The sequence below is a fragment of the Cariama cristata genome, unplaced genomic scaffold (assembly GCF_000690535.1).
Source record: "Cariama cristata isolate BGI_N322 unplaced genomic scaffold, ASM69053v1 scaffold38471, whole genome shotgun sequence".
Lineage (NCBI taxonomy): Eukaryota > Metazoa > Chordata > Aves > Cariamiformes > Cariamidae > Cariama > Cariama cristata.
The window spans coordinates 1-11,777 of record NW_009599378.1 but is presented as its reverse complement, the minus strand read 5'-3'; the positions used below and the strand labels follow the sequence as shown (position 1 = coordinate 11,777).

At 37.5% G+C, this 11,777-nt stretch overlaps 1 protein-coding gene across 1 annotated transcript in view; it reads right to left on the bottom strand.

The window, feature by feature from the left end:
- The window catches only part of ARMC2 (armadillo repeat containing 2), a gene marked incomplete at its 5' end in the record, with an annotated part of 11,407 nt that extends 4,525 nt beyond the window's left edge, over positions 1–6,882 (bottom strand). The window contains 4 exons of the mRNA XM_009709657.1: positions 1,343–1,475; positions 2,917–3,030; positions 4,936–5,058; positions 6,564–6,882. Coding sequence (XP_009707959.1) covers positions 1,343–1,475; positions 2,917–3,030; positions 4,936–5,058; positions 6,564–6,882 — 689 coding nt within the window. The remainder of the gene's footprint in view (positions 1–1,342; positions 1,476–2,916; positions 3,031–4,935; positions 5,059–6,563) is intronic.
- Positions 6,883–11,777: the final 4,895 nt, after the last annotated feature.

Below are 11,777 nucleotides of genomic sequence, written 5' to 3'. Positions count from 1 at the left end.
CTTTCCCTCACTTCTTTACTTCACTGTGAGATTTATAATCTGGTGATTAGTAAAGAGAACATGGGATAACTATTACATTCAGGTATGGCTGAAAACAGCAGTAATTGAAGAGCAAGCAAGAAGAGGTTTGCTTTTGCTCTCTTCTCTGAAGACAGTCATTGTGAAAGACCAGGAGGCATCTAATGAAAAGCCAAAAGAACTTGCCCTAATTTTTTGAAGTTTAACTCTCTGATGAGACTAATTCCATGTTTTATTAGGGTCACTATATAGTGGTACAATAACCTCATTTCCAAAAATCCACAGACCTGGTTTGGCACAGTCAGGATGACCTCCTTAACAATCACTTCCAAATTCTCTAGATTTATTCCATACTGTTACTGTTTTTCCTTCCTTTTTCACAATTTTCCAGAAAATTCTATATTCTGTATGATTCTATATTCTACAGAATATTCTATATAATAGAAAATTCTCACATTTATTATTCAATTTGCCTGTAATTTATTTTTATTTTTCTTTTTCAGCTTTGTATTTTGTAAGTTAACTAGAACATGGGAAGGAAGGATGAGCAGATTATGTGTTGTTTACATTGTATAAAAAAGTAATTATATGATGTATGAAGAGGAAAGCATTTCAAAGTTAGGCATATTGTTTCATAAATGTAGGTTGTATCAACTGCTTTACAAGCATAGGAACATGATCTTTCATGTTGCTTCCATTAAGCCAGATCCACTATTATCTGAACATCAAAGCCACAAGTGTTGCATGCACAGTGGTTTTTCAAGATCTAATACCACCTACAATGTAAGTGCCTTAAACTTGAACCCTTGGAGAGAGGAGACTCAGGAGCTACTCTCCACCGAGCATGGCTACTTCAGATAGTTTTCCCTAGAGTACCAAGCAGTTATAAAAATTGTGAGAGACCGTGTGGGATATCATAGTTTCTGAAGTAATCTTCACACTTACAACAGATACACATTAATAGTGCCTATTAACTGTAGCCAACATAGGATCCAGTTAAGTCAAGCATAAGCAGCTACTGCAAAGCCATAGCTTAGTTGCTTTGTTGTATGGTACTCTCCTCTGCTGTATATATCAGGAGGATCTTTGGGAGATTATTCTATGGGTTTTGGTGCTGCAGTAGGCTAAACCACTCTAATGCTTTTGCAAAAAACATATGAAAAAACATGAAAGGCTCTTTCCTGAAGAACAGCAGATGCTGAATATCTGTTAAGTATGTATCCTTACTACAAGTTATTGGCCCCAGTAAAAAAAGAATCTGATTGAAATTCTTTGGCCAAACTACTCAACATTGCCTTTTTCGGAAGCGTAATCAGGAACTTACTTTCCAATTCCTCCTTCTTCCATCAGAAGAGCTTGTTTGTTCTTATCTACTGTGAGATTGAGCAGAACTCCACAGGCAGAAAAACAGACATCTTGATTCTTGGCATCAAGCAAAGCAATCATGAACTTGTATACTAGATTGCAAAGAAGGAAACAATATTACTGGGAAGATGGACTTACCATACAAGTGGCATTACAACATACTTATTAGACATGTATACTTAGAAAGCAGTTAAATGCAGGATACCCTAACCAAAAATTGAACTTTGTAGCATATTACTGTGACACTTGTAGAGTAGGTGCATGACCCAGAGTAACAGCCATTATTACATCCTGCTCAACACTAGTTTTCTTCAAAACAACATGTACAAAATTCTAGTTAGAAAAATACACAAAGTAATGTGAAAATCCAATCAGAAGAGGTTAAGTTGACCAAACTGAATTACAGCTTATTTCTTAAAAGTACCACCCTCTTTTCAATTGTGCAGTCAGTAGAAACTGCTATGATTTGGCATTTGGCACTCAGAGATGGAAGTTCTTGCCTTTATGAGTGGCAGGGTTGCCCTAGACTGCACCAAGTCCAGCTAGAACTGCTGCAGCCTGGGGCTCCTGCAGGAGACAGGCAAGAAGCAGATGCTAGACATGCAGCACCTTGCAGCACTTGCTGACACTGAACTCAGTAGGCAGTGGAAGGCAACCCCAGCAAGGGAGTCAGTCTTGCCTAATGGAGAGGCAGCCTCAGATCTTCCTGAGTGTGGCACACCAATACTACAGTCTCTCCTAGGTGGAAAATTCATTCCTTTGACCGAGAACTGAGACAGCTCATCAGCACCCGGCTACTAAGTGTCAGTTCTCCCTTTGCAGATACCTTCTCCTCCAAAAGTGGTGGTATGTCCACCCCTGAAAGAAGGGATTGTATATTGTGGCATATCACCTCACTTTCAGCACTGAGAAGTAGATACAAGAAAATTTACAGTGAACTGGAGTTTAATTAAACTTATGACACACCTTCTGTGATAGCAAGGAGTTGCTGTTTTCCCCAAAGCTCTTTAGACACCCAAAGCAAAAGGACTTGAGAAGACTTGCACCCTACTTCACCCAGAGGCAAATAGGAGGTCTCTTTGTTGAGGCAGTCAAACATCTTAAATGCGTGTTACAAAGTGCTAACAAGCTGTCAAACATGGGAATCAAAAATCTGTGATTATGAACGTAAATGAGAATTTAGTTGGATTTTCATTTATATCATATCACTACTAACCTGCAGGATTTGAAAAACTGAAGGAGTGAAGGGAAATTTCAAAATTATAATCTTTAGGAAAAACAGAGGTTTTGTAGTATTTACCTTTGTGAAGGCACCATGGCATATTTTTCCTACTCTAATATTTCCATTTTAATGAAACTGAAATAAAATGGTGTTTATAATGACTACTATAGGATTCTAACATTTGCCTAATTTGCAAAACATCAGAGAATATTGCTTCTGCCCTTTAACTGAGACAGCTTATTAACAATCTTTCCTTTTTAGAACTATGGGCATTTAAAAACAGGACTCCTACAAATGCAAAAGTAACTCACTCTTTTTCTGTATGATGAAGTCACAGATCTCACGATACTGGGAAAGATTGCCAAAGACTCTGAGAGCCTCCACAACTCCATCCATATTGTTGCTCATTAACAGCTTTAAAAGAACTATTGGTTTGCAGAGAAATGAAATAAAAACAATTACTTGTATATCGCAAACATGTGCTTGGCTTTTTATCAACAAATACCAGAATGCAAGACAGCAACAGCAATAAATGTAGTAAATGGGAACAGTTATCTACCTGTCTGGCTGCAGTGAAGCGGGTGAGCTGATGGTAGAATAAGAGCTAAATTGTGCAGGGCTTTGAAGATGAGACAAAGAGCTCCAATATGGGGCTAAATGCAAAGGAACAAATGAGGAGTTACGAAGATAGCCTAAGCATAGTTGTAATAGTGGGAGCCAGTTTGCTATACAGTTTCCTGAGTGGGTTCATGTGAAACTCCGGGAAGACAAAGAAGAAAAAAATGTTGCAACGTATAAGAGAATTGATTTAGATCCTGAACAGATGGTCCTATGGTGGGGGATGCCTCCTAATCCTAAAACTCAAATTATTTTCTGACATTAGCTCTATTTTCTCGCAGTGCTGTTATAACAAGCAAACACATTTTCTCTGAACAGCTACTTAATACTGCCCCTGGTCTGAAGCATTTACTTGCTTGCTGCTTTCCTCCTTAGCAGTTTCAGGTATGATTAGCATGTAACTTCAGCAGATAGAATGAGACCTTCAAGCATTTCCTAGGAAGAGCTACCATCACATAGGTTTTCGGTGCACAGCAAAGGAGTGATGTTACAGAAGTTACATTTATCAGTCTTCTGTGAGTATGAAGTGAACCACTGAAATCAATCCATCATATAAAGGACTTAAATCAGTCAACCGTTAACCCTTCTACCACAGAAAAGTGAAAGAAAAACGTACAGAAAAGAGGTTGGCTTCGTTCCCATTACTTCTGTTTCTGAATGTTGCAATACAGAACATGCTTTGATCTTGTCTTAAAGAGACATCTGAAATGATTATTTTTTGTCTTTGGGATCCACCACTTATATCAAACAGCAAGTATTCTCAAAACGTCTCCTGCAAGTGGAAGCCTGCTGGTGTTCCATCAAAAAGTTTTCTCTCGCCTCAGTTCAGGCAGAGGAAAAGTGATGGGACTGCTTCCACACACTAATGATAAAAACAGGAGAGGGAGAGCGAGTGGGACAGGCAGAGAAGTAATTTTGTTTCCACATTTCTCCCACTAGTAATAAGAGACAGCTGGCTTATAGGTGATAAAATGACTCCTGACAGAACAGCAGAACTGTTACCTAGAGAGAATATGGTGTCTACTAGTCAGTGCACTAGGTTGACCGCCAGAATATTTTTTCCTACTCCTCATTCTACCTGTTGTGCAAACTTCAGGCTCTCTCTCTCCCCCACGTTTTGTCTATTTAGAGAGAAACCTAAGCAAGACATAGACTCCCTACCTTCTGAAAACATTAACACAATGAGTCCCAGAACTCAGATGCAGTTCCTACACATCACTAAAACACGACTATTGTCCATACTGTCAGACGGGAGAGATCACACAACTCCTATACTGTCAATGGATTTATAAGCCAGAAACAGACACAAATCAGATTTTGCAGGTCTAGAAGGTACTAAGAAGAAAAAAACTTTCTTACCATATTCTGATTAGAAGTAAAAAGCAACATGATTATTTTGGCTCAGGCATATGGATTTTGAACAAGTCTAGCAAAAACTGCTAAACAGAAAACATTACGGCAAATTCCTTTGGGGAGGAAAAGAAGGAGTTTTGTCAACAACCTAACTATTTTCAGACAAGTCATACAATTATGTTGAAAAGAATGAGAAATCATTATGGGAAGAATTTAGCCCTAGGAACTTTATATTCCTGCAGTATGATCCCACAAAACACTACCAGTGTCTTCGTCTTCTGTAGTGTCAAAATATAGCACGAATTACTTCCACTTTCAAAAAGCTATACAAAAAGTACTAGTTTACAAAAAGTCCTTACGTTCAGCAATGTGTAGCTTCTTGTGTTGAACAGCAGAACTCCTCACTTTGTAGTACGATAACTTGTTGATTGTTGTCGCAGCATTGATGACCAACTCCTCACAGTCACCAACTGAGTTGTATTCTGATATTAAAAAGAAAACAAAAAACATATGCATATGTAGATACACACACAGAGGAGTCGAACTTAGCAGTGCATTGTATCTTGGAAGCAAACTGAATCATAGTTTACATGGCCACTGTTACAGACAACTATTGTTTTTCAGTAACATGGCAGAAGCTAACATGAACAGACTCAAAAATGGCAATACAAAGTCACTCTTTCCAGCTCTTCATCTACAGAAATCAGTGTGACTAGGGCAACATGGTTTAAAATGTAGTTAGTTAAGACATATTACAGATCCTATTTGCTGTTTTAAGATGGAACTGAGGAGAATCCACATGCAGAAACAGGCCTGTGTGATAGACACAGAGAAACACCAAGGACTATTATACAGAAATGTCAGATACCATGAAAAATGGAGGGGGGGGGGGAAAAAAAAGACGACTTCTTTAACAATATTTGAAAGATTCTCTCTCAAGTCTGAAATTTGTGTACACTGATTTATCTGAGGTTTCTGCCCTCAGAAATCAGAGTGAAGGAAATAAAAGAGGGGTAAGTTCACAGGGAGAGAGAACATTTTGTAGTAAACTGATACGGTGCTCAAGAAGAGGGGAGGGTGGCAGAGAGAAGCTTTGAGGCTCAAAAGCAGTTACACAATGAATAAGACAGTCCCAACCCATGAAGCTCCTACAGGGCTTAAGACAGAATGGACAAAGTTGTGAGTCTGCCTTCTCTAATTCCCCATGGCTAGTGGGTAAGACCGGTAAGCTATCATATAATCAGGTTGATTGTCTTTACATAATAGTTAATGTTCTCATCACACACTAAAATATACTGAGTTCTTTGAGATGTATCTTGTCACTGCTATACTCTGTTACAGGGAGAACAGACTGCCCAGTCCTAGCCTGTAATTAGATTTACAAAGGGATCAGTAAGTGGTAAAGGAACTGCAGTCCTAAGCCTCCGATTGTAGAGAAACAGACACTCTCTTCCACCTGGAAGAGATAAAGGTTGGAAATCTGAAAAAGAAGAAACAACAAGAGGAAATTTTTTGAGGAGGCTGAAAGTTATGGGTGCAGGGAACAAAAAGAATGCCTAACCCAAAACAGTCACAAAACCTGCAAACTTTAAAAAAACAATCAAACAAAAACCCATCAAACACATCTATGTAGCACCTGATAAGAACAGACTTCCCTTATATATGAACTCTCAGTGACATGTATTTAAAATAAATTTTTTTTGCTTATCCTTAATGATCATATCTGCAAATCTGATCACTGAATTAAACACTTCTACAACATCTTTCCCCAGACACTGAAAAGTCACTACCAAAGCAGCAATGCTTCCACTGTCCCAAACAGGTTTTCTACATAAAACAGTTTATGAATATCAGCGGATTGATTTCATTATTTTAGCAACGGAACCGATTTAGTTATGGCTCAACCTAGGTAAGAAGGTAAAGTAGAAAAATCCTAAACTCTCCTTACAGACTGAACAAAGGTAACAAACACAACGGATTTTATTACCTAGTACAGTAACAAGTAATTCTACAACACAACGGGCAGCTGCCAGAGCTGCTCCTACACTGGGATGAATGGAGAGATTGGCCAGCACTCTTATCAGTTTTATCAGAACATCTGCTTCTGAAGGATGCTTTGGGTGTTTTTTTCCTTCCCCTCCTCCTTCATGGCACCATTTCCGTGCATTCAAATCAAGTTCATGGTAGGTCTGGAATAATGATATCAAGGTGTTAACACTTCCTTTTTCTTTAAAAAATTGCTCACGGGCCTGGTTATTCTTTGTTGTTAAATTACCAAGAATGAAGATGATACGGATTACCAGATCCTGCAATAAAATAAATAAACTGTATTACACAGAAAACATCAGAAGCTATTAGCTGCTTAAAAAGATGATAATATTTAATTTGCTTCACAATTCAGTTAATAGCAGGTCCAGAACAACTGAAGGAATGCCAAATACAGCAACTAGAAATAATTTTTATGCTACCATTTTTCATAACGCAGTTTACAGAAGAAATCAACAACATCTGACAGAACTAGTATAGCATTGGGGTGATCATTAATGGGATATACTTAGTATAGGTCTTCTATTTTTACCAAGCCCATAGTAGATTTAAAACATCTTAAAACAGCACTTTATGTAACTAGAATAATCATATGGGCCAGAGTTTACTAATCTTTCAAGTAAGCCAGTGTCAGTTGTGATGGCCAAAGACCATCACCTCTTCTTCTCTAGGCCTGTTCCCCATTGTAGATGTCAAAATACTTCCCCTTGATTGGTTACTGTTAAATCCATGTTAGCTCTTACTCATTTCCTTGTTAAATCCAATTGCTTACAGATAGCTGAATTATTTGTTCTAGATTTTTATCAGAAATGTAAGCTAAATTGATCGGTCTGTTATTCCCTAATTTCTCCTCTTTTTCGTTTTAAAGACAGGCACCCTACAACCTTGCAATCCTACATAACTTTTCAAGAATCCCAGAGACATGACCCTTTCTGTCCCTTTGTAAGCATCAAAGCATAAATTTAATCAGGCCGAGCTGGTTTGAAGACACTTAAATATGCTCCAGCTCATTTTTTAGTGATAGAAGAACTTGGGCTGAAGTAGAGATTAATCATTTGATCATACTTAGGCATTCCACACTTCACTATTCACCGTGGCATCTGTCAATAATTCTCATCTTCTGAACACTGCAGCAATTATTTCCTTGTCTTGCCACTATTAATGTACTATAGAAAGTTTTCTTGTTTCTTTTTACGTCCGTCTCTAGTTGCATCTCATTTTGTGCTTTGTTCTTTTCTGATTTTGATTTTATGTGTTCTTGCTACCCTTTTGTTCTTATCATTGTTAAATGAGACCTACTTTCTATTTTTATATGGTATCTTGAGATCGTACGATTTAACCAAGTTGCTCTCTTAAAGCACTTTCTATCCTTGGCCTTCAGTGGCGTATAGAATTACATCTCTCGTTGCTTCATTTTGGACATACTGAGAAGTAGCGTTTTTTTGGCAAGACTAGTGGATCCTTACTGAATGGCATTCAACAACATGCTCATCTTTTTGTTACCCAGCTATGGAAGAAGAGGAAAATAAATTCTGAAAGTCTGAACTAAGCCACGTATACACTAATTAAAACATTTGCCTCTGTCACCTGCATCAAAATCTACTCATTTCCAAAAAGAAAAGTCCACAGCTTTATCTTAACAGTACAGGTAAAGTAAAAGCATTTCTCCAAGTACAGCACAGCCATCTGCCCTTAGCTGCTAAACTGCTATACTTGCACTAACGTAGAATTTTGCTAAACAATTTACATGCTGTTTTTCTTCACATACAATAGTTATATTTACAGATATTCTAATCCTCCCTGGTATTAATAATGTAAGTTAACCAGGCACAGTCCAACTTGTTAAAGTATACATACTAATACTGAAGGAAAAAAGATGTGTAAGCAGTGAATCCTTTCACACATGCCTTCATCAGTAAGTTTCAGATCTTAAGCCTCTGCCACAAGACACTGGCAAAAACATCCTCTTAGGGTCAAGAACATGAATGCTATCCCTGAATACGAGAAGCAGACGGTCCCCTACAGGAGGAAGAGGTTCTCACATCCCTATATTTAATACAATCACTCCCACTTCCACTTTTTTAACTAGGCATCATATTTTTGCTAGCATCTAAATGTCATCAAGATAAATATTTATGAACATTCTTACTGACTAACCACAAAAGCTTTCACCTTTGCTGGCATAACCCCCAATTCACAAAGACTGTTAAGAATTTGAAACAAACAACCAATGAATCAGAAGAGAGAACTGAAAAAAGCAGGCAGTCTAGTTTGACTCGTTTATATTGACTTTCTAATTTCGGTGAAAAGAGTAGCAGCCCAGCAACAGCTCTACCCAATCACAAAACAGACAAACAGGTACCATACAGCAATCAACTGATATTTTGAGAAGTGTGATCTCAACTGTGCTTTCCACCTACAGGCTAGCAAAACAAACTTATAAAATACTTCTTTTTAGCTAAGCACATCCGGTTTTAATAGCATATTACTGAAGTTTCATTACCTTCCAGTGAAAATTTAACTAGCAGAGTCAAAAAGAAAAGTTGGTACAACTTCTCCTGAGTAGTATAATACTCAAGGGTTTGTCTTATTTTTGGCTATATTTTTTTTAAATGTTCATGGCGTAAGCACTGCAAGAGTAAGAAACGCCACTTAGAATTGCTGTGTAAAGAAATACGTGTAAAGATGAATGGTATTTTGAAACTGCTTGCAAGACTAAACCTGTAGATGGCCCATGGGCCTTTCTGTACACAACAAAAAGATCAGTATAATAAATGAGATTATTATGCATCTCCAAATATCTGGAGTGTTAACTGCATATAGAATTTCAGACATTCTTGCACACTTGCAGAAAAATTACATTTATCAGATTAATTTATATAATATGAAGGTTTTAACATGCATGGCACTAAAGACAAAGTAGAGTAAAGATAGCAATTACACTCAGTTATTTAATCTTTGTATAATGAGGCATTCATGTGAGACATGCTGTCCAGAGAGTGTACCCAAACCTAATTGGAAGGTTATATATAAGACCACACAGCTTCACTTATACAAACAAATTTGAAGAAACGTATCAAGAAAAGCTTGAGGAGAACTGATTTTTTTCTTTGCTTCCAATCTGTGAAGAAACTGTGATATTTTTGTTTTTAAAGTGGTAATGGCACCACACACTCCATCAGCATTTAACTCATGTTTCTGACAACTGGAACATATACATTTGATCACTGATATGAAAGATTTCTTTACTTATCTATTCCTTGCACTACCCTAGTAGCAAAGGTACCCGATGTACTTGCTGAGTCACAGAACTTGACAGCAGTTTATCTTGACAATTAAAGCCTTTCAGTGTAAAGCATAATGAACAGAGGTTCAAATAGTACAGGTTTATTTATCAGTAGGAAAGGAAAGCCAATTAGGTCAGTAGTTTCTAACTAAACCAAGACAAATAAGGGAGGGAAGTCCATTCTAGAGTTTGTACATGTTGGCCAAGTACCTGTTGTTAGTCTATTTGGTGTCTAGACCCTCAGAAAGGGAGGGGTAATATGAAACAAAAATTCAGATGCCAGCAGCTGAGTTCCTATTGCATCTCCAGCTGTAAATGAAAAGTGCTTTCCATGTTACACAAACTTCAACGGAGTTCGTCAAAATTCTACCACCTGCCCAGCAGCATGAACTGCTTCTCATTCAAATCTAATTTACATTTCATTTCCAAATTTGTATTTCTGCTTTATTATGTACCTTAGAAAGAAAATTTGAAAGTTTTATTTGCAGGGTCTGATAGTCTACGTATAGACAAAACAACAGTAACTATGCCATCCTGGAGCTAATATCTTCCAAACACAGTAAGGATTCATCTTGAAGTGACATTCTGGCTGTGAAAATTCCTGGTCAAACCCAGAAACAACAACTGACCCAAAATGAAAATAAATTTAAAGAAGAAAAAAGGGGGTGGGGGTGGGGTGTAGAATACCCTGGAAGTATCAAAAGCAAATGAAGTTCTTGACTGAGGGACCTGAAACAAGGAGCAGAGAGGAGAAGCTTTGCCACAGTGACAGGAGGGAGTACTTTGTCAGTAAAGAGGGAACCTCCTTCCCCCCCAAATATGAATGCATTTGAGAAGGAGAGGCCATTAGAAGAATGTGGTTATATTTCTGTGTATCACACACCAGAGGATCCTACCTAGTAATTTCAACACACAAAAACTGGATCATTTAGGAAAACTTTTCAGAAAGGGTTCATTTGCTCTTAGCCGCTTTTAGCAATGAAGAACTCACGTCCTTAGGTTTGTTTGTGGACATCTGGAGATCTGGGAAAGGTAACATAGAAAAACAAGAACACTGTCACCAGAACAACACTTGATGAAAAGCAGTGTACCCACTCTAACAAAAAATATTTCAGAAATCACAAATTGAAAAAAAAGTTGACAATTATATCCCCCATGGTATTGATCCAATGATTACTGATCTCCCTAGTTAAAATCTTTATTCTTATTACTAGTTTAAATTTGTACAGATTCAGACACTACTTCGTATTATCTCTTTTTTCCTAGATTAAAGGATGGTCTACCAAAAGAAATTTCTTCCTTGTGCAGATTCTATTAATAAGCAACTTGCTAATGGTCAACCTTTGTCATTAATAATTTCCTTAATTTTTTTTTTTAAACTCTAATCATTCTTTTAGCTCTTTTCAGAGCTGTTCTCAAGCTTTCAGCATATTTTGTAGAATTTAATACAAAAAACTAAGGCAAAATATTTTAGTGACAGTGTCTGTCACACGAAGCAGTCATATCTTCTTGTTATTTTTATTTGATAGTCTAATGTTTACCTATCTAATAATTACATTTATTCCCTTGTATCTTTTGATACACCAGAATAGCAGGTTTCGATATGATATATGCCAGTGAAGGCTGGTTGACTACAAACTTCGAGCTCTACATTCCTGACCATTTTATATTCAGCATACATATCACATATTCTGCACTTTCCTTACCACTTTTGCCTTTTCTTTCAGGCAAAAAAAACCCACAACCAAAGTATTCGGAAGATGCAAACACACTATCAGCTCAGCATACTGTCAGAAATCAGTGACCCAGGTGAGTGAGCTGCTGTCGATTATCCCGGGCGGCGCCCTGGTGTAGGTGGTACGGACGCAC